The 22,037-nt window shown below is 54.7% G+C and overlaps 2 protein-coding genes across 2 annotated transcripts; one reads left to right on the top strand and one right to left on the bottom strand.

The window, feature by feature from the left end:
- Positions 1–1,477: 1,477 nt before the first annotated feature.
- On the top strand, positions 1,478–9,560 carry ZNF395 (zinc finger protein 395). Its single transcript, XM_074153732.1, has 10 exons — positions 1,478–1,648; positions 2,362–2,412; positions 3,714–3,943; positions 4,332–4,444; positions 5,162–5,388; positions 5,511–5,611; positions 6,691–6,955; positions 7,863–7,955; positions 8,178–8,281; positions 8,436–9,560. Exons 1-10 carry the CDS (start codon positions 1,478–1,480, stop codon positions 8,545–8,547), a joined length of 1,467 nt encoding a protein of 488 aa, XP_074009833.1. The 3' UTR covers positions 8,548–9,560.
- Positions 9,561–15,869: 6,309 nt separating this feature from the next.
- Positions 15,870–20,059, bottom strand: PNOC (prepronociceptin). The gene is made up of 2 exons (XM_074153883.1): positions 19,940–20,059; positions 15,870–16,355 (listed from the first exon to the last, which is right to left on the bottom strand). The coding sequence occupies exons 1-2, from the start codon at positions 20,057–20,059 to the stop codon at positions 15,870–15,872; spliced, it is 606 nt and encodes a 201-aa protein (XP_074009984.1).
- Between the last annotated feature and the right edge of the window lie 1,978 nt (positions 20,060–22,037).

Below are 22,037 nucleotides of genomic sequence, written 5' to 3'. Positions count from 1 at the left end.
GCAGCGCCGCTTTGCACACTAAGACAGATGTCAAAAAGAATTATATTTGATGTGCCGTTAAAAGTGCCGCCGCTTCATGGTGGGGAACTGAGCATCTCTTGCAGTGACCCTGTGTGAGGAGGGGAGGATCTGGGCGCAAGTGCCTGGCAGCTTGGGGTTAATCCTCCCTCTTGCACAAGCAGCAGCTCCTCGGACTTGGACTTTCCATGGCCCAGGTTACGCTCCAACCCAGACACCTGACAAACACCCAGCTGGCTGGGTGACGCTCGCTGACAAGCCCAGGCAGGGTGGCAAAGGTGACAGGTTTGGTGGTGGTGCAAAAGCACGTGGCTTTTTTGGTGCACCCCAAAACACAGGGCTGCACCGAGCCTCTTGCCTCCTCTCCCTCCTCCTGAACCCCAGGCATTGTCACCTTTTGCCCTCACCACGGTGTGCGTCCTCGCTTCCCGCGCTCCTTGGGGAGGGTGTTGCAGCAGAGGAGACTCTGGGAGGAGGTTGGGATGGAGGAGGACAGCAAATTCTGCTGGAGCTGTCAGATTTATTGGGGCTGTGTGCATCGTCTGTCCCTGTGCCTGGGTGTCCTTTGCTTTTAAGGAAACATGTAAACACTTGTTTCTTTTAAAACAGCAATAAAATCTGCAAACACGAGCAAACAAGCCAGGCAAGCTGCTCTCTGGGTAGGCTTGCTAGCAGAATCACACCAAATAGAGGAAAACCTATGTCAGAGGAAAAGGAAGCTATTTTAGGGCAAAACCTGGTTAAAGATAGTTATAGAGAAACAGTTCAGGATAAAAATGCACCAAATTTCCTTTTTTAACAAAGCAGAGCAGGAGGATGTTCCTGTTCTGTTGCAAGACTGAGTCTGGCAGTGCTGGGCATGAGCTGTGAGCTTGGAGAAACATCTCCCCAAAGCGTGAGAGCTCCCGAAAAGGGGAGCACCGGTGTGCAGGCTGAGGAGGAGCGCCAGCTTGTGCTGCCGGAGAGCTTTCCTCCCCTGCTGGGGCGCGGGCAAGGGAGTTGCAGGACTGTCCTGGGCATGGACCCAAGTCTAGAGGTCAAGGTTGAAGAGCACCGACGGCGGGCTTCAGCGTGACAGGCGGGAATAGCCACAGCGGCCTCGGGAGCGTGCGCCGGGGGCAGCTTGAGGCGGGGGGGATGTGGGCTCCGAGGGTTGTCCCGACAGTGTCTGAGGGGTTTCCTTTGGGCTGGCTGATCCCTTTTTTTTTTCCAGAGAGGTTTAAAAATGATGGTAAAGAGCTGCAGGGCAGGGGGTTGCTCAGGCATGCCACTGTCCTCATGTCCCCGAGATGTCTCAGCACCTGCGGCTGAACCCCTGAGCAAGCACGTGGGGATGCTGGAGCTGTGGAGAGCTGCTTTCTTGGCTCCCAGGGTGGTGGTGGGAAGACACTGGTTGAACGTCACAGTCCCGCACTGAAGGTAACGTCCCTGTGTCTTTCTCTTCTGCAGCGTGTCCGAGATGGCTAGCGTGCTGTCCAGGCGCCTTGGGAAGCGCTCCCTGCTTGGCACCCGCGTCTCTGCCCCCAGCACCTTGGCCGAGGGGGTGCTGGTGGCCACCCAGATCCCCGGCTTGCAGACTGACCTCAGCCAGCCATCTGCCCACGTGGCGCTGCGAGAGGACGGATCCTGTGTGCCATCAGTGGAAGAGAGCAGCCAGGCACCCAGGTTCCCCAGCCCTGGCTGCCAGCAGCTCTGCGCTGGGCAACAAGTACGTAAGGAGGCTCTTGGTGTCCTTGGCTGGTGGGATGTGCTCCGGTGGGGGAGAAAACTCCTGGGGCTCTCCTAATGTAAGCTGCAGTGAGAATCTGTAATTACAAGAGTCATTAATGGGTGTTGGCATTAGTGCACTTGGCTGTGCCTGATGGATTTGGACCATACCAGCTCAAGCAGAGATCCATCTCCTCCAGGAGATGTCTCCAGTCCTAGCCAAAAGCGTGCCTCTAGAGAAGAGGGTAAGAAGACCTGACACTTCTCCAACTATCTGAGGCCAAGGTAGATGGTTTCTATATATTTAGTGACTCCCAGTGGACTTCTCTTCCATGAAGTTACCCTCTTTCCCCATAACCCATGTTAACATCTGAAGGCAAGTGGCAAGGGGTCCCTCAGCTTAGCCACAGTGGTGGTGAGCCTTATGGCTCAGTCTGCGGCACCTTTTTGCTGCGGGGTTGAGGGTCGATGGTGCAGACATACGTGGTGAAGAAGCTCTTAGGGAAGAGTGAGGTGGGATGGCTCATCCAGAACGGACATCTAGTCCTCCTGGACCCCACCATTCCTTGTGCCCCGGGCTCCTGATGGTTAGGAGGGCCATGACTTGGCTGAGATGCTGCCTGGAGCAGGGAACAGTGCTTGTTCTTGAGCCCACCGGAACGGTTCCCACTAATGCCTGGCCGAGAAGCACTGTCTGAGGAGAGCTGTGAGCTGCTGACGTAGAGCCCGTTTCTTGGCTGTTACCTGCAGAACTGTGAAACTTCTTCTGGGCAGAGCTTGTGAAATGGAGTGTAAATAAGGCCCCTGTTCAGTTTTCTGGCTCCTCCTGCCCCGTGTTTATTAACCACAGGACAGGGAGAGTTGTTTTCTCCTACGTGCTCCACTGTGGATGCTTCTACTTGCTTCCTTTGCTGCTGGGAACAGCATAAAAATAGTGATGAGAGGTGCCTTCACCTCCCAGCGACAGCCAGGACTTGTGCCGGTGGCTCTGCAAAGCTGAAGGAGATGTTGGCTCCTCATGCTGGGTGCAGGCTTGGGGACAGCCCATGTGGTTTACGGGGAGACCTTACTCCTTGTTTTCAGAAGGCAGGATCAGGGTCTTCTGTGTCCTGATTCTTGCACTGAACCCTTGACCTGGCAAAGGTGTCTTTTTCTACTCCAGTGTTTCTGCCCAAGGTCCTACCTGAGATGGTCTCACAGGCTTCTCCCCGCTCAGGATATGGGTGTGCGTGTGTCCATCCCGTATCGGTTTCCTGGTGTGACACCCGTGGTGCTTCCATAAAGAGATGTTCCTGTTCCTATAAATAGCCAGAGACACATGTAGCGTCTTTTGACACAGATACATTTCCATTAACAGAAGTTGGCTCATGTGTGGTAGTGGTGGAAAACTGCCCATCAGGAGGAGTTTGGGACTCTGAAGGAGGTGGTGAGGTTTACACATCTCCTTCTCATGCCTGGAGGAGCCAAGGTGTGAATTCAGGCAGGATCATTTCACCAAAGAAACCTCTGTTCCCCCATCCCTCTCCGGCTTTAATCCTTTAATCTGTGTACTTTGCCAGGATGTGTAATAATTGTGGGAGCCCTTGCAGCAGGAGGGTGTGAGAATAAAGCCAAAGCAGACAAATTCATTGGAGAAAAGTCCACCCAAAGTCACGATACTCAGAGGCAGCTGATATCAGTTCAGAAAATCTCTCAAGTTGGGATTGCTGGCTTCAGGGAGCTTGTGCCTGGGAAGAGCAGATCCCTTGGTGGTGGGGTTGGGATGAACCCTGGCCACCCCTCTGGTTTGCTGTGACAGCAGTCTGAAGTCCAAGCCCTTCAGGACAGGCTCTGCCTTTTTCCTAAAGTCCCCTGTGGCCCCTTCTGCTCGGGGAGGAGGCAGGGGGGTTCTGTGGTGGGTGAAGGCATACTTGTGCTGCAACAGGACATCCCCAGAGAGCAGTGGGGTTGCGAGTGGCACTGACAAACACCCCTTGTGCCGTTTTCAGGTCCTTGTCACCTACAACGGGCAGGAGTGTGCCGGCCTCGTGGAGCAGCACAACCCGCTGAGTGACAAGGTGAAGGTGCTGCTGCCGGAGCAGGGCTTGCAGGCGTGCTGGAGGATGCAGGACGTGCGGCCGGCCGCGCTCCAGCCCCCCGCCCTGCCTGCAGCCGGTGGTCCCAGCCCTGCTGAGGTGCTGCAGAGATCCGTATCCAGCAATATCGATGTACCCAAGAGGTTTGTGCCTTTGGCTAGTGGTATCTCATTCCGTGGGGAGAAGGGGTGTTGGCAGCTCCGGCAGCACTCACACTTGGTTTTACACCAATTGAAAAGGGCGGTGATGCTGGGGATATATCCGCCTTCCCAGCACGGGATTATCTGGAGGATAGTTAAATTTAGGATTAAGGGGATTTTTAATTTTTTTCCCTCCAAATGGGGAGAGAACATCCTTCCCAATGACTTAAAAATGACTGAGAGTCTATGGAGGGAAGGGGTGAGGGGGAACCTGTGCAGCTGCTACAGTTTATGCTGCCCTTTGGGTGCCTGGTGACTCCCCTGGTTGTACCCGGGCTCTTTCTCTGCTTTTTCCTCCACGTGTTTCACATCTCTCCCCCTCGCGGTGCAGGAAAGCTGACGCCGCTGTGGAGATGGACGAGATGGTGGCAGCCATGGTGCTGACGAGCCTCTCCTGCAGCCCCGTCGTGCAGAGCCCTCCCGCCGGCGAGAGCGGCATCCACCGTGAGTGTGCATTTAAAATATACATAGATATTTGTTAAAAAAACATCTTGAAACGAAAGGAGATGCAGATAAATGTGCTGTGTCCTTCGGATCTCAGTGCCCGGGCTCTTGCTTGCGGCAGAGGTGCTTTGCTGGGTGCCAAATAGCTGCCAGGACAGGGATCGTGCTGGGCTGGAGGTGGCCGGGGAGTGGCACCAGGGTCGCAGTGGAGCCCATGGGTGCTGGGTGGGGGCGAGCAAGTCAGGACACCCCTGGCAGCACCATGGGGGTAACCCTACTCTCTACAGCCGTCCCCGGGGGCTGGGGAGCCCCGCGCAGGAGTCCCAGGCTTGGGGGCACCGCCCGGTCGCTCCTTTTTTTAGAGGCAATTTAATTCCCGAGGAGTCAAATGCAGCCAGAGGGATAAAAATAGCCGCGCAGAGCCGTGGGAAATGTGCGTGCCCTGGTGCTGGCTGCTCGCCGTGTGCCGGCTGTGCCCACGGGACTGCACTGATGCCAAGGAGGATGGGGGCGGAGGGAAGGGATAAAATGACCAATAATTGGGAGCTGGCACTGAGCAAAGGTGCAAAGGCTTCACCTTGCCAATTTTTTTTAAAAAAATAAATAAATAGAGACAAACTGTTGTCGCGGGTTGTTCATGCTCAGGGCTGGTCTCTGCCCTTGGGGGGTTTGGTTGGCCCTGAGCTGAGGGTGACAGTGTGTGTCCTCTCCCCACAGCCTCACGGGTGGCGTGTGATCCCTGGAAGGAGAGCGGCGACGTCTCGGACAGTGGCAGCAGCACCACCAGCGGGCACTGGAGCGGGGGCAGCGACATCTCCACCCCTTCCCCACCCCACCCCGCGGGCAGCCCCAAGTACTCCCTGAGCTCCCCCCAAGTGGACGACGGCTTCGAGACTGACTCCGACCCCTTTCTCCTCGATGAACCCGCTCCACGCAAGAGAAAGGTAGTGCTGCATGGGCTGGGAGGGGGGTCCCAGTGCTGGTGGGGTAGCTCAGGCTGAGCCAGCGTCCTGTGGAGGGGATGCTGCCACCAGGCAGAGGGTGACATGGGCCATCTTTCCTCCAGAACTCGGTGAAGGTGATGTACAAGTGCCTGTGGCCGAGCTGTGGCAAGGTCCTGCGCTCCATCGTTGGCATCAAGCGGCACGTTAAGACCCAACACCTCGGGTAAGATGGAAGATTTCACCTCCTCAATTCCTTCCTGACCACCGAAGCTGCACGCTCTCCCACTGCATAATTCATAATTCCTGCAGCGAATATCCCCAGTATCAAAGATACTGGCCTCTGTGCCCTGAGCTTGGCAGTTCTCAGCCAAGCAGTCTATGTCACCGAAGCCACTGTTGTAGTGTCCCTGCCTTCAGGGAGCCCAGGGCTTTCTGGGAGTCACGGGAGCCCCCTTTGAGCTTCTGTTCTGCCCAGCTCGGGTGGTGTTTTGCATCAGGGGAGCTCAAGCTACACGTGAGCCCTGGGCAGAGGCAGAAAAGCACCAGCTTTCTCAAGGGCTGGCAGCCTGGAAGCCGTGCCTGCTGTGGCAGTGGCCAGCCCCAGCTCAGCTCTCAGGGATGGCATGAGTACCCGTGTGCCAGTCCGGTGGCAGCCATCCCTTTGGCAGTTTGCTTTGCTTTGGAGTCCTGATCTCCTGTGAATTCCCCCCAAAATACAAAGTGGTGTGGGTGTGTGGATCGGCTTTGCTGTGCTCTCCTCCTGTGGCCCCATTGCATTTCTCACCCCAACCTCATTTGTTTTCTTGCTTTTGTCCCTATTTTCCGGTATGTGTTTTTCTCCTCCTCGCTTGCAAACATGAACGCTCTGGGAAAGGCAAGGACAGAAGGGCCGTGGTGCAGTGGGCAGCGCTGGACTGCCATCCAGTGCCAGATAAATGCACTGGGAAAATAATAAAAAAAGACATCAGGGGCTGTTTCCTGCTGGGTGAACTGCAGGCCTTCAGTGGCAGCTGTGCTAAACGAAGTCGATTAGAAACGAGCAGGGGATTTTCAGTGGTGCCCAGTCAATGTGCCAGTGCTTTTAAAGGCCCTGGAAGAGGTATTGATCTTCCTTAGAAGCGTGAAGTGCTGCTGCAGAGGCAGTTGGCTGTTGCTGATTGCAGCCGACGTGATGCTTTGGAGCCTGGGAGTGAAGCAAGAGGGCAAGATCACTCTCCTGCAGGGAACTCGGGGGACACTCACTTTCCCTGGGGTGGAAACGGGACTGCCTTTTCACCACTATCCCCCTTTTCTTCCTGGCAGGGACAGCGCGGACTCTGACCAGCGGAAGCGGGAGGAGGATTTCTACTACACTGAAGTGCAGGTGAAGGAAGAGCCGGCGCTGGAGGCGGCTGCCGCTGCCAGCCCCACGTCTGCCTCTGCTCCCATCATCATCCAGCAAGCCCTGGCCAAGCCGGAGGCACTTCTGGTGGAGCAGCCGGCACTGGAGCCCGCCCTGGCCAGCAGTGCCCTGAGCCAGTCTGCCCCGAGCTCCTTCTGGCACATCCAGGCTGATCATGCCTACCAGGTGAGCTGGTGGCATCTCCTGGGGACTGGGCGCCTCCCAGAATCTTGCCGAAGGGCAGGTCGTTGTCCGGTTTGCTCCACAAGTCCCCATTGTGGCAGGGACGTTTCATTACCAGCCCCGTGGCACGGAGAGGCTTTGGTGCTGGTGTAGCTCCATCCGCTGCCTGGCTGCCCTTCAGCCCCTGAGCAACCGCCTTCCTTAACGCCTGGCTAAGGGGCTTGTGGGCTTCTGCCACGGCCGTTCCCGGGCTGGGGGGGAGCTGCCGGCCTCCGCTCCCCTGCAATTACCCGGTGCTGGTATGCAACACGCCCTTCTGCCGGCAGATAATGCGGGGCTGGAATGCAGCCGTGCCGGATCCTGCACGTCTCCGCTGCACGCTCGCCTGGGCACAGGCTTTTGAGGCACAGGAAACTTGGGACCTGGAGCGGTGCCCTGTGGGCACCCTGGGTCGGTGGCCCCTTGTCCCAGGAGCTGCTTGAGAGCCAAGCGCTGTTGTAGAGCTGCGAGCTGGTGAAGGGACAGGGTATATAGGTCCATCAGCTGCATATATATCCGTTCCCATCCCAGGGAATGGATGCAACATCTAAAAGCAGAAAGCCCATGTAAATAGGTGCAAAAATCTATACATCTACACTTGGAATGGTGCATGGGATTTGTTGCAACTGAAAGGTGTTGCAGGAGTGAGTGCTGTGCCCCAGCAAAGGGTGACACAATGTGTCTGCTGTGCCACGTGTTAGCGGGATACAGCGCTGGAGGAGAGGTTGCACAGGGATTTCCATCCCACCACCAGTACTCCCAGTTTGCGAGTACTCCAGACTGGTCTTTGCTGGGAGGTGATTGCCTGTGGGGTGACATGTGGGAACGGAGGGCCTCCAGGGCTTATGCTGACCCCTCTTTTCCCCCACAGGCGTTGCCCTCGATCCAAATTCCGGTGTCCCCCCACATCTTCACCAGCATCAGCTGGGCCACTGCCACCTCAACTCTCCCATCCCTGTCACCGGTGAGTCCCGCATGCGTTTCCCCTTCGTCCTTTTGGGGTGCGGGGTTGGGGTGGAAGGAGATATGGGGACCTCCTCTCTGCAATCTCATTCCCCACTTTAAATGTCCAGATTTTTGGGCTGGGGACATCCATATCTCCTGCTGCTCTGCCACAGCACCTGGACCCCATGCAGAAGGGGGACCGTGTTGTCCCACACCCCCTTTGACACCCGATTCCCTGCAGGTACGGAGCCGGTCGCTCAGCTTCAGCGAACCCCAGCCACCGACGCCGATGCTAAAGTCCCACCTGATCGTCGCCTCGCCGCCCAGGGTGTCCATCGGCACCAGGTGAGGGTCTCACCAGTTAGAGGGGAGCGAAAGTGGAGCCCCTCAAAAAACAGGGTGCAGAGAACGATGCTCGGCCATGGTTACGGGGCCTTACCCTTAGATACGTGACTGAAACTCTGCAATGAGTGGATAAATGTTATTCCCCCTTTTGCAGGAAAGTCCGTGGTGAAGCCAAAAAGTGCCGTAAGGTGTACGGCATCGAGCACCGAGACCAGTGGTGCACGGCCTGCCGGTGGAAAAAAGCCTGCCAGCGCTTCCTGGACTGAGCGCAGCACCGCGGTGCCGCGTCCCCTCCCCTGCTCCTGCCCGGGGAGCACCGGAGTCCCTCACTGCTGCAACCAGGGACCTTGGAGGTACCTCCTGTGACCCCAGAAGACACCTCCAGAGCTGCGTGTAAATTCCTCCTTCTGTATATTGTACATCTGCTGGGTTTGCTCTTTTTTTTTTTTTTAAAAAAAAACAAACACTTTTTCCTATTTTTTTTTTTTTTTTAAAAAAAAACCCAAAACCTGAAGAGTATCTCCCTTTGTACGGTAAAAGCTGGGGCTGGGAGGGAAAGAAGCCAGTTCCTCGGGGTTTGGGGGAGATTGTAGGCCATCTGGGGACCAAAGAGCTTCCTGCATTTCCCAGATCAGCCCTAAAACCTCCCGAACCCTCGCAGCGCGGTGGGGGTGAGGCGTCGAGGCAGCGCCCCCTGGCCTTTGACTACCTAAAAAGTGCAAATCCCTTGTATCCTTTAAGGGAGGGGAACGGGTGACGATTATAGCTTTAAAAAGAAGAAATGCTGTTGGGTTGCCGCAAGCAAGGCAGGAGCGGTTCTCAGGGTGGGAGCCGGAGGTTTCTCTCCCGGCGTGGACGTGACTGTTGCTCGCGTGGTGTCACACCGGTAGCTCGAGCCTGCGTGTGCCTCCGGTCGCTTCTAGCCCGTCATTTTTGGAGGCATTTGGGGGTGGGAGGGGGAAACCCACCCAAAACACTTTAATCAGGAAAACTCTGAGAATTTTTAAGGCAAAATCTGGTGTTCCGTCTCATTTTAGGCTTCGTAAGTCTGCTTAGATCCATGAAAAATCTACGCTGTGGCCCTCGCCGTGTCTTTCAAAACTAGGCTGAGCAATTTGGATTTTTTTTATTTAATAATTCCACCAGTAAAGGCAGCTGGGAGGACTGGGAAGGGCTTTCCCTTAGAGTCACCATAAGGCCCTGATTCAGCAAAAGACTTCAGTATTTGCTTCCGAATCCTATCGAGCCTGCTGGGAGTCAGTTTTGACTTCCGTCCTTTAAAAAAAGAAAATAAAAAAATCTATCTATATATATTTACCCAGCCCGAATTGCTGCTGGTTTCCTGTCCCTGTCGCGGCTGTCCCACCGACACCGGCGTTGTGCTTGGTGCAGGGCTGGGATCCGAGGAGCCGGATTGCCCTGTCGCCCTTCTCCCCTCGCTGGAGCAGGCAGCCGTTTGGATTTGTATTTTTTTTTTTTTTTTTTTTTTTTTTTTGCTGCTTTTTTGATAATCATAGGCCGTAACCCGCAGCCGTCGCGCCGAGAGCAATCCCTGCACGTGTGTGTGTGTGGGGGGGTGGTTTAAGGACTTAATTTTCCTTAAAAAAGCGAATCGAGTGGCTGGGAGAGTCGGACACTGCTCCCGGCTGGCGAAGGGGCCGGGAAGGCAGGCGAAGCGGGTTGGGATACGTATCTTTGTGTTACTGGTGCTTTGTCGACGTGTTTGGGTGTATTTTTTTTGTTGTTGTTGTTGTTGTTGTTTGATTGTAATTTTGTACGTAGGAACAGTTCATCCTCCTGCCACCTGAGCTTCTCTCCGGTATCCAACTGGTGGATGCAAAATTTGGCCGCTGGAAAATGGGAGCAAAACTGCGACCCTGGGTGGGTCTGCTCAAATCCCGGGCGAGAGAAAAGATTTTTTTGCTCCTTGAGACTTGCTGAAGTGTAGTTTTTCAATTAAAATGTCGGGAAGAGCCTTTTCCTCCCGCCCCGGCGTCAGAGGCTCTTTGCAGGATCCCAGGTTGAGTGTTCCATTGCGAGAACGACTCCCCGAAGCGCGTTGCAGGTCGGGGCTCTGCACCCACAGCCCTGGGAAGGACTGACTGCGCGGTGGGGTTGTTGCACTACTCAAAAATAGATTTAATTTTGATATCGGTATGATGCCGGAGACGTTGGTGGCTCTCCAGAAGCTGCTGCTTTGGGAAGTCCCACACAGCACCTGGCTTGCGTTTCCATTTTCCAAATATTTTTGTTAAAAACAGGACTCGAAGCAGCGCCCAGACCACGGAAGGGGAAAAAAAAAAAGAAAAAAAGGGTGAATTTGTGCTTTCCTCAGACCTTGTGCCTTTGTCCCCACGACTCAGAGAGACCCAGGCAGGACCGGAGATTTTTTTCCTTCTTGCTTTTTCTGCCCCAAAACAGCGTCGGGCAGAGCCGGATCGGCACCGGCGGGACACCGCTCGGCTCCCAGCAAAATCACTCAGGAAATGTCAAACAAGCCATCTGGGGTCGGCATTCGGGGTCCGTCCCCCGAAACCGGGGTGCGGCATGGGGCACCCCCGGCCCTTCCCAGCGCAGGTCAGGGTTTGCACTGGCAGGAGCTCGGGTGTCAGAAAACTAAAGTGAAAATAACTCTACTTTTCTGTTAAAGATGATTTTTTTAAAAAAAAACAAAATTATATATATATATATAAAAAAGGAAGAGGAAGGTGTCAATGGCTTTGGAACAAGCAGGCGTGCGCCGTGTGCAGCATCCCTGGGTGGGATGGGGGGGCCGATGGGACTCCCCCCAGCAAATAGTGGGGGGATGCAGCCCCTCAGGCCTGGCAGGGCCGCCGCCGCCTCCTCCTCCTCCTCCTCCTCCCGCAGCGCACAGATAGCACTTACTGCCCGGCAGCGCGGGAGAACCTCCTGCCGCTGCTGGTTTCTCGGGGTGGGGGCCGCTTCTCCGGGGGCTTCTGCGGTACAAAAACCCCACAAAATTGTCCTCCTGCTCCTGGCTCCGTTCTGTCGGGATTTTTATTTTCAGTGGAGAAAAATGGTGTGGGGTGGGTGGTTTTTTCTTTTTGTTGTTTTTTGGTCGGGTGGTGGTTTTTTGGTTGGGTGGTGGTTTGTTGTTCCCCCTCCCCCCCCCCCCCCCCCCCCCCCTTCTGGTTTGGGAGTATTTTGGAATTTTTACACTTTTAAAAAAAGATAAACTTTGTCATATTTTGGCAGACGTGACAGCAGGCTTCCGCTGTGTCTGCCGGGGTGGCTGGCCCTGAAGAGAGATAGAGATATATATTCCCCCCCCCTCCTCCCCCCTCTATTTTTTTTCCTTTCCTATTGTTTTTTAACTCGCTTCCAGCCGCCTCCTCCCGACCGTTGGACTTCTCCTCCCGACACTTGAGTCTCGCTGGTCCCGAGGAAACTCCTCTTTGGCCCCAACCGTGGGTGACCCCCCCACACACACCTTGTAAATCCAGCCCGGAGAGTGTCCCCCCCCGCTGGCTCCCGCAGCGTGTATATGTATGTATATAGGAACCTCTTAATTGGGCACTAATTAATTGGAGGTTGCTCCCGACCCCGAAAGGCAAAGCGACTTGTCACTCGGTGCTCGGCGGGAGACGGGGAAGGGCTCGGGGGGGACACACACTTGTCACCGTGGCCGTGTCCCCGTGGGGCCACCGGGGACGATGCCGTGTCCAGGGAATTGGGTTTGGTTTTTTTTGTTTTGTTTTGTTTTGTTTTTTGTTGTTTTTTTTTTTTTTTTTTGTCTTGTTGGAGCTTTTTCTCAGCTGTCTTCCAAGTATTATTTTTATTGTTAAAAACAACCAAACAAAAAAAGAAGGTTTAAAAAAAAAAAAAAAGGTAAAAAAAAAAATAAAATAAAAATGTGAAATGTAATTTTTACAGCAGCAATATGAAATATATTTTATAAGAAATAAAAAGAAAAGTTGCCTGGTAGCTGCCTGGCTCTGCCTTGTCCTTGTAGCCCGTGTCGCGGGGGTGTCTCCCTGTCCCCAGGGGACCTCCGGTGTCCTCTGGGGACCCCCCCGGTGTCCCCCCAGCCCGGAGGTGGGGACACTGTGCCGCGCTCGGGGAGCCCCTCGGCACAGCCGTTGGTGGCACCGCTAGATAGCAGTGTCTGCCCGCCGCCGGCCGTGCTGCTCCCTCCTCCCCGCGCTTCCCTTTTTACTGCTTTTTCCCCCCAAAACTCCAAATCCATAGGGTTTTTAACCTGGGAGCTGCAGGGAGGGGTTAAGATGTGTCCCCCCCCCTGTATCCTGCTGGGGGGGGGTCCTGCAGCCCCGGAGCCCGCCCTTGCTGTGAATCCAACCTCGAGCTGAGAAGTTGGATTTCGATGCAAAAAACCTGAATAATGCTATTTTTATTATTGTTTTTTTTAATACATGTTGAGGTGAGAGAGGCAAAGGGGGGAGGGGGCTGAAAGGGGACACGGGGGGGGGGGGGGGGCGATGCCTTCCCTCTATGGGGAGGGATATTAAAAATTGCAAAATTAAAACAAAAAATTACTAAAATTTGCCCCAAATCCATGCAATTCCTGCAGGGCTATGGATGGGCCTGAACTGAGCCCGACCCCTCCGGGGGGGGGGGATCTTGGGGACACGTCATGTGTGGTGTCCCGTCCCCCCCCCAACTCATCACGAGCCGAAGTCTTCCCCCAATTAATTTTTTTTTTAATTACCAACCACTGGCCAAAAAAGCAGCAGGTTCCAATTTGCTTCCAGTTTGTCAACTGGGACCCAACCGGGGGACGCTGTACTAAAACCTCCCTTTTTTTCCCCCCCAAAAAGCTGACTATTCCCCGGCTTGGGGGGGGGGGAGAGGGGGGGGGACAGCAGGGCCTTGACCCAAGTGACGGTCGCCAGTCGCAGTAATATCGTAGAAACAGTAAACTAATTTATTAATCCTTTTGCTATGTACAAGTTTAATGGAGAAATCTTTGTATGAAACAATTAAAAAGAACAAGATCTTGGAATTATCTTTTTTTTTTTTTTTTTTTTTCTTTTCCTGGGGGGGTATTATATTATTTTCCTTTTTTTTTCTTTTTTTTTTTTACAAACAGCGAAGGGCAGACCCGGGGCGGGGGGGGAAGTCACTTCCCAGGATGTGCAGGGTGGGTTGTTTGGTTTTTTTTTGGGGGGGGGCGGGAGCAAATTAGTCGGGAGAATCAACCGGCTCCGATGATCCTCCTGGGAGCGATGCGGGACAAGGCGGGGGGCGGGGGGGGGGGGAAACCCCAAATCCAACCGCATCCCGGCGCAGGGAGCGGGATGCGACGCATGCCGGGGGGGGGGGGGGGGGGTCGGGGAGGGGGGGACACGCAACGAAAACCCAGGCGTGGTTCGTATCGCTGAGCAAAGAAGTCAACCCCGGAGGTTTTACCAAACTTCAAGGAAAACACTTTAAAAAAAAAAAAAGGGGGGGGGGGAATTGGAAAAGGGAAAAAGAATTGGAAAAGGGAAAAAAATTTTAAAAAGGGAAAAAAATGTAAAAAGGGAAAAATATTTTTAAAAGGGAAAAAAATGTAAAAAGGGAAAAAATATTTTAAAAAGGGAAAAAACTTTTTTAAAGGGAAAAATATTTTAAAGGGGGAAAAAATTTGAAAAGGGAAAAAAATTTAAGACGGGGAAGATATTTTAAAAAGGGGGAAAATTAAAAAGGGGAAAAATATTTTAAAAGGGGAAAAATATTCTTAAAGGGGAAAAAAAATTTAAAAAGGGGAAAAGAAATAAAAATGTAAGGTTTCCAGGTGGTTTCTGGGCGCTGGGGTGGGACGGAGCCACGGTGGGACGTGACCCCTGGGCATCCCCCATCCCAAATGCTGGAAATCAATCCCACGGGAAGCCGCGTGCCCCGGCCGGGGGATGCCGAGTGCCGCACTGGGAATGCGACATCGGATTTTCCTCTGGATCCAAAGCGGCTTTTTTCACCCCCCCTCAAAAAAAAAAAAAAAAAATTCCCCCCAAATCCAATTTTTTTGGCAAAAATAATTTTTTTCCTTATTTCTTTTAAATTTCCACCCCCTCCCCTGCAGTCTTCCCCCCTGCCCCCCCCCCCCCCCCCACTCTGCCCCCCAACTCCCTGCGGCAGCTCGCTCCCGTCGCCGGCGGAGGCCGAAATTCGTCGGGTCCTGGTTTAAATCGGGCTTTAGTGGGTGAAGAGCAAAGTGATTTCTGAACGCGTGCGAGTCTGAAGCGCTTTGGGGTCCGTCAGAGAGAGGATGGAGGCTGCTGGGGCGGGCAGGAGCAGGGCTTAATTTTGCCTGTGCCTGGCGGAAGGTGCTGGGATGCGGTGCCGGAACGCTATAAAAAATAAAAATAAAAAAATAAAAAAATAAAAAAAAAATAGAGAAAAGAAAGGAAAAAAAAAAAAAGAAAAAGAAGAAAATAAGAAAAAAGTAAAAAAAAAAAAAAGAAGGAGAAAAGAAAGGAAAAAAAAAAGAAAAAGAAGAAAATAAGAAAAAATTAAAAAAAAAAAAGAAGGAGAAAAAGAAGGAAAAAAAAGAAAAAAAAAGACAAAAAAAAAGAAGGAAAAAAAAAGAAGGAAAAAAAAGAAGAAAAAAAAAGGAAAAAAAAAAGGAAAAAAAAAGAAGGAAAAAAAAGAAGGAAAAAAAAAAGAAGAAAAAAAAAGGAAAAAAAAAAAGGAAGAAAAAAAAAAAAGAAGGAAAAAAAAAGCAGCTGAGCCGAGAGCGGTGGGAGTGGGGGGCTCTCTCCCGGGGCCGGGGGTGGATCCCCTAATTTTGGGAGATGCCACCCAGGGGAAAGAAAAAAAGGAAAAAAAGGAAAAAAGAATGGAGAAAAAAAAAGAAAAAGGGGACAAAATTTTGCAATTCTCCCAAATTGTAAATTTTGGGGGGGGGTGGGGATGGGTGGTCTCGGCAGCTGCAGGGCGGAGCGGCTGGGGGGCTCCCAGCATCCCGGCGCGGAGCCAGGCTGGGGGGGGGGGACGACACGCGGTGGTCCCCGGGGAGCGGCAGCGCGGGGTCAACCCACCGCTCGGTTTGGCGAGGTGGGGCTGGAGCCTCTGGGGAGGAGTTATTTAATTTCCAAAAGGAAAAGGTTCCGCTTGATTTTAATTTATTTTCATTTATTTAATTTGTAAAATTGTAGCTTTAAAAACGGATCTATTTATTGGATTTATTTTTATTTATTAAGTCTTAAATTTTAAAAAATTAATTTCAAATTTAATTTTGAAAATTCCGATTTTTAATTTTTTTTTTTTAATTCTTTTTTTTTTTTTCCCCTGGATTTTGGGGGACTCGACCATCCCTCAGACCTACTCCGTGTCGAGGACAAAAACCCTTTTTCTTCCTTTTGCCCACCGCCCCTCGCGGGCTGACGCCAAAGGGCCTTTTCCCCGGGCACCCTCCGGATGCCGAGACGGCTGCTCTCAGCATCCCTCCCCGCTCTCCGATTCGGCATTTTCCAGCCCATTTCCGAATTATTTATTATTATTATGATTATTTTCTTTTTTTGGCCCCCTGGTTTTTTAAATTTGCACCTATGGACATGTGGTGTAGAGGGGTGAGAGGGTTGACTTTTTTGGCCATGGCGGACCTCGCCGGGCGGCGGGGGGGTCTCCGTTAGATCTCGTTGTGCTCGCTGACGCCGCCGGGAATGTCGTACTCACTGGAGCGGGGCGACATGCCCAGGTACTGCTTCAGGAACTCGCTAAACCTCTTCTGGTTGTTCCACTTCCTCGCCGACTTGCGGACCCCGATGAAGCCCCCGTAACGCTTCTGCACCCCCCTGGCCGTCGGCGCCGGCCACGAGCCGCGCGTCCCCCGTGGGAAACCGCCGAGTCGCCGGGAAATGTCCTCGGGTGGCTGCGGGAAGGACCCCGGCGCCGCTTCCACGCCTTCCTCTTCGGCTTCCCGGCGCCGCAGCAGCTCGCTTACCTGCAGCGGGTTCACCGGCACGGCCGGCACCGCCGCCACCCCCTCGTGCCAGGGGTCGCCGGCGTCCGGCAGGTCGCGGGGACGCGGGGCGGCTCGGCCGGCGGCGGCGGCGGCGCACAGCTCCCAGGTGGCCCGCGGCACGGCTTCGCCTTCGCACTCCAGGATGCAGACCTGTCGTGGGAGACACGGGGATGGACCTCAGGTGGGTTTGGGTCCTCCTGGGACCGCGGGACAGCGGGCAGCACCTGGTGGTGTACCCCAAGTTCCAGGTGCTTGGGCATCCCCCCACTTCCACCTGTTGGAGGACACCCATGGAAAGGTGCCAGCAGCTCATCGGCCCTTGCCTGGCCTCGTTTGTTGAGGTGTCCCCTCCCAAAACCCGTTCCTGGGCTCCCAGAGGTGGTGGTGGCTGGGGAGCCATGGCAGCTGCTCAGCATCCTTCTCCCAACCCTCCCTGGACAGGCTCTGCTCCACGCTGGACACACTCCACCCTTCCCCGTTGACATCCATGCTCCCATCCCACCACCCTGTGCTCCCGACTTCAGCCAGAAAAAAGCCCCCAAAATCACCAAGTCATGGGACAGTGGAGGTGGGAGAGGACATCTGGCATGTGCCCATGCCATGTCCTGGTGCCTGGGGTTGCTCCTCCCCAGGGGCAGAGCTTTGTTCTTCTCCTCGTGGAACTTCATGAGGTTCCTACCAGCTCATTTCTCCAGCCTGGTGAGGTTCCTCTGGATGGCAGCACGACCCCATGGACTACCATCCACGTCTCCCAACCCTGCATCCTCTGCTAATTGCTGAGGCTGCGTCTGCCACATCGGCCCGGCCATTAATGAAGATGTCAAGGTCCCCCAGGTTTCAGTCTACCTCACTGCCCATTTATCTACCCTGTGCCTCCGCAGCTTGTCCATGAGGATGTCAAAGGAGATGATGTCAAAGCCTGATGAAAGTCACGACAAGCTGGCCGTCTCACTCCAGAAAGCTGTCAGGTTGGTCAAGCATGATTTCCCCTTCGTAAATCCATGCCGGCTGCTCCCGATGACCTTCTTGTCCTCCATACGTCTGGAAATGCTTTGCAGGACGATGTGCTCCACCACCTCCCCGAGGACTGAGGTGAGGCCGACCAGCCCATAGCTTCCCAGATTCTCCTTCATGCCTTCCTCAAAGACATCTACCTCCTCCCAGCCCCCAGGAACCTGTTCTGATTGTCATGTCCCCTCAAAGGCCATCAAGAGCATCCTCACCAAGAGGTGCTGTTTGGTTTCCTCAGCACCCATGGGTGCATCCCACCATGTTTGTGTCTCATCCTTTTCCAAGAGATCTTGTCCACCAGGGCAGGACACAGACCCAGAACTGCTGTGGGGTGATAGCCCCAAGTGGACCGGTACCACCAAACCCAGCACTCAGGAGAAACCATGCAGGAGAAAATCGTAGAAGAACCAAACTAAATAAATACCCAAAGAAACCAGGGCTGGAGGCCCCAGAAGAGAAGGGTTGTCTTCCCTCACATTGAAGTGTCTCCATCCCAGTGTTAGCTTCATGGTGGGCTCTTTTAAATGCTTTACACCAACTGGGGGACCCCGTGTTGAAGCACGTTGGCCTGTCTCATTGCTACAGGCCGTCTGCAAGACCAAAACCCTTGCAAAGACTCTCTTTGCTGTGGGTCCATTGACTTTGCCAAGTGGGAGGTGCTAACGAGTCCCAGCATGGTGTCTCAGGGCTGCAGCTCAAGCAGGTGGATCTCCAGCAATTGTCTATTTCCATCCCCAAGGGCAGCCAGGCTCTTCAGACAAAAAGACAAAAGAAAAATAGTTGTCCCAAAGTGAGGTGGTGACCAGCATCTTGTAGGCCAGGACACCTACGAGGGTCCCTGTGGAGACACTGGGGGCATCCTGCGCTGAGCCAAGATCCTATCCTGGGATCTCCAAGACTTTGTCAGGGTCTACAGCTGAGGGACAGTGTCCTGGAAGTGGCCCATGTTGGAGATGAAAGGTGATGGATCACATGCAGGTAACAGCTCAAGAGGCTTCAAGAGGAATTACCCCAGGTGTCAGGCTGAGGACCACCAGTGGTCCTATCACCAATCCACAAAGCAGCACCATGAAAATCCCGGGGTCCACGGCTATTGTGCTGTGCTCTTAATTCACATGGAGATGGCTTCTGCTCACAGTGTTTTGGGCATCCTCAGCAAACACCGGCCAATGAATGGTCCTCCACGTCCAGTGCTGAAACTACCTGGAGAGGTTCTATCCGATCTTCTGTTGGCACTAACGGAGCCACTGTGGGTTTGCACCATTCCTAGATGTCTCTGGGGACCAGGAGGTAGGTGATTCACCCACATCTTGAAGACCAGCTCCATCAGCTGGTGCCTGGCCTGGCCTGGCAGCTCTGATGATGGTGCAGGTGTGCCTGTAACTTCAGGGGCATCTTCTACTTCCACCTCTGAAGAACGGATCGACCACGTTGCTGATAGGGCTTCCTTGGCCATTGCTTTGGAAATGGTGGAGGGTTGTATCAAATCCCACCATGATGCTTCTTCCAGCTGAAACTGAGCCTGAAAAAACCCCAGATTCCTCTGCTCCTGGTTCAAACCACTCTTGCTTTGAGACACAATCTTGCATGGGACCCAAGAGCCACCAACCATCCCATCTTCTTTCCCCCTTGCTGGCCGGGGAAGACAGAGCAAAATGCAGCTCCAGAAGCAGGACCGGGCAGGAAGGGGGGGGGTTCCTGCAGAGACGCTGGTGCCTTCAGGCTGAAAAACAGCATTTTGGGGCAAACCAGGAAGATTGGACCCCAAAACTTGGTGCCAATGACGTGCGATTGCAGGAGGCTTTGCCAGCAAGGGGGTGGCACTGGGGTGGCCCCAGCATCTCCACGGCGCCCTGGAAGTCGCTGGTCCCACCTGGTTTTGGGGTGGGGGACACATATTTCCCAGCCCTGGGGGCTTCCCGAGCTGCCGGCTCCTTTCAGGTGGGCGTCTCAACGCGCCGTGATTAATTGTCGTTAATAAATAGGCGAGTGGGCGGCAGAGGAGGGGGGGGTGATGGATAATCCCCAGGGGGCGGAGGGGGAATGGGAGGGAACGAAACGCTGCCGGCCAGGACACGGCCACGGCTCAGCGGAGGGGAAAAGAAAGGATTAGGGGCTGGAAAAAAACCAAACCAAAACAAAACAAAAATGCTATTTAATGGCCCATTTCCATCCAGCGTCGGAGGCAAATCGAGAGGGGCTGTGGGGTGCCCGGTCCCCCAAAACAGCGTGGCTCGCTGGCCATCTGCAAAGCTGGTCCCATCCTGATGGGGCTCAGAGGGGGATTTTGGTGGCTCCTCAGAGGATGGGGTGGGGGTCGGGGGGGGTCCGGGGTTGGCGTAGGTGGGGACAGCGATGCTGCAAGCCACAGGGGCAGGGAAGCTGGGGGTGCTGGGACCCCTCCTTGGGCCATCACAGCCTTGTCCCCATCACTCCCAGCACCCGATTTGGGGTCTGCACTCTCCCTGGGGACCGTCTCGTCAGATGGTGTCCCCTGGGGGGTGCCCAAGGAGGAGGGACAGTGATGGCAGGTGGATGGCAGGTGGCACCTTCCCCTCCAAGTTGGGCGCCAACCGGCAGCTAAACCGCCCCCCCCAGACCCCAAAACCCAACCCCGGCGTGGGGACGAGGGTCCCCACCCAGTGCAGGGGGGGGTGTGTGTGTGCAGCTGTCACAGCGCTCCCCCCGCGGCAGGGGACACGCCAGCAGGCGGAGGGACTTACGAGGACGTCGAAGCTGTCCCGGTAGAGGTGGCGGTCGCAGTGCAGGCAGTCCCCCCGGCAGTCGCCCCGCGCCCGGGCGAAGAGGCAGAGCAGCAGCAGGTCCCAGAGCACAGCCCTCATGGCGGCACCGGCAGCGGCTGCGGCGCGGCAGAGAGGAAAAACCCGTCAAACCGAGCCCCACACCTGCACCGAAATGCGCCCGTTCTCAGCCCCACCTCCCCTCACCACCCCCTCCCCAGACACGTCTCTTCCCAGTCTCCCGGCCAAAATTATCCTTTCGGGAAAGGAGCCCCGGCTGCTTCCCCATCCCCAAAACAGATCCGCCGTGTCCCAGCTTAATTTTTTCCAGGCTACCTCATGGCAGAAGTCCCGGACGGGGCTTATTTTAGCAGGTGGACATGGCAGGGCAGCACGTCCCCGGCTGTCCCCTGAGCAGGACACTCCTTATCCGAGCATCGCCGGAGCCAGGAGAGGATGTCCCGCTCCGGTTTCCCCTCCTGGCCATTTTTGGGATGCTGCCGCTCCTGTCCCTGTCTCGGGAGGGTTCAGCCATCGCTGCCTGGTGCGGAGCAGCAAAGCCAATTCCCAGACTCCCCGTGTCCCATCCGGCTTTGTCGACATCGGTGGCAGGTGGCGATTAAGCGACATGACCAAGACCATGCGCTTCCCAGAGATTCAGCCCGATGCATCCCCCTGACCATCTGCAAGGAGGGTTGGTGCCCCTGACCACCCCCTGCCCTCATCCGCCTGGGAAAAGGGATCCGACGTCCCCACGGTCCTTGGCAGCGGGTCCCGCTGTTGCACAGCATCAGGTGTATAAGCCAGCGAGGAGACGAAATGGAGGTGACAGAGAGGAGTAGGATGGGGACATGGAGGTCGGTTCCACCCTTGGTGGCACTGAGGTCCCTCCATGCCGGAGCAACACCCAAGAAACCCCCGTACTGGGATGCCTGGAGTTGAGGAAGACCTTGGCGATGGTGGCTTTGCAACCCATGTGTTGCTCCAGCAGCATTTCAGGCTGGTTTTTAGGGTGTTGAGCACCTGGGCAGGGGGTCCCCACTAATTTCCCACCCCACCAAGCTGGGGGGACACCCTTGCTTCTTGCAACGGAGACAGAGCATCCGTGGGATCCCCAGCCAGCATCACGGTCACCTTTCGTCCCTGCCAGCCGGGCGGTGACACAGAGCCTGACGGCTCCCGGTTGTCATTTGCTGGAGGGTATGAGGGGAAGCTGATAAGGAGCAGGAATTAAGGCTTAATCTTCGTCGAGTCTCATTAAAACTGGCTGGCGGTGTGAGTCAGAGGCTTGGCAGAAAGCTCCCGGGAGAGGGCAAACCCCCCCCCCCCCAAAAAAAAAAACAACTCAGCCCCAAAATGGGGTTCGGCAGAGCCAGGGAGGGGGCTGCCACCCACCCCCAGCCCTGTCCCCATGTCCCCAAGAGACATCAGCGATGTCCCGGCAAAAGCAGGTCACATCTGGCTGCGGAGGAGCCTCCGAGATTACGGCTCGGCTTTTCTTCCCGCTTAATTGAAAGATGTTATCGGGAGGGTGGGATGCGGTACCCTGCCAGCATCACCGGCCGGGGCCAGGGCTGGGAAAGAGGGGAACAACACCCCCCCTTTGCACATCGGTGACCCCCGAAAAATTAAATCAGCCCGTGACGAGGGAAGGAGCTGAACGCGGTGGATTTTTTTCTTGCTTGGGGTGTTTGGGGCGAGGGGGGTGGCAGGGTTGGGGGGTGGTAGCAGCGTGAAGCCCCTTTCTGAGTGTCGCAGCCATAGAGCCACGAGAAAAAGAAGGATGCCTTTTTTTCCCATTTCCCCTCGTTTTTTCACCATTTTCACCATTTTTTCACCTTGTTCCCATTTTTTTCCTTCACCATTTTTCCCCCATTTTTTCTCCATTTTTTTCCAAATTTTTTCAATTTCTCCCCATTTTCCCCACTTTTCTTCATATTTTTTCCCTATATTTTCCTCTGGGAAAACCATCCCTGGGCCCCATTTCCCAAGGGATACACCATCCAGTCCCGCTGCCCTCACTCCCAGGGATGCCATCGACCTTGGCAAAGGATGTGACAGCCCCAGTGTCACACCACAG

The sequence above is a fragment of the Numenius arquata genome, chromosome 9, assembly GCF_964106895.1.
Source record: "Numenius arquata chromosome 9, bNumArq3.hap1.1, whole genome shotgun sequence".
Taxonomy (NCBI): Eukaryota; Metazoa; Chordata; class Aves; order Charadriiformes; family Scolopacidae; genus Numenius; species Numenius arquata.
Note: the sequence above shows the minus strand (reverse complement) of the source record. Positions and strands in the feature narration are given on the sequence as shown.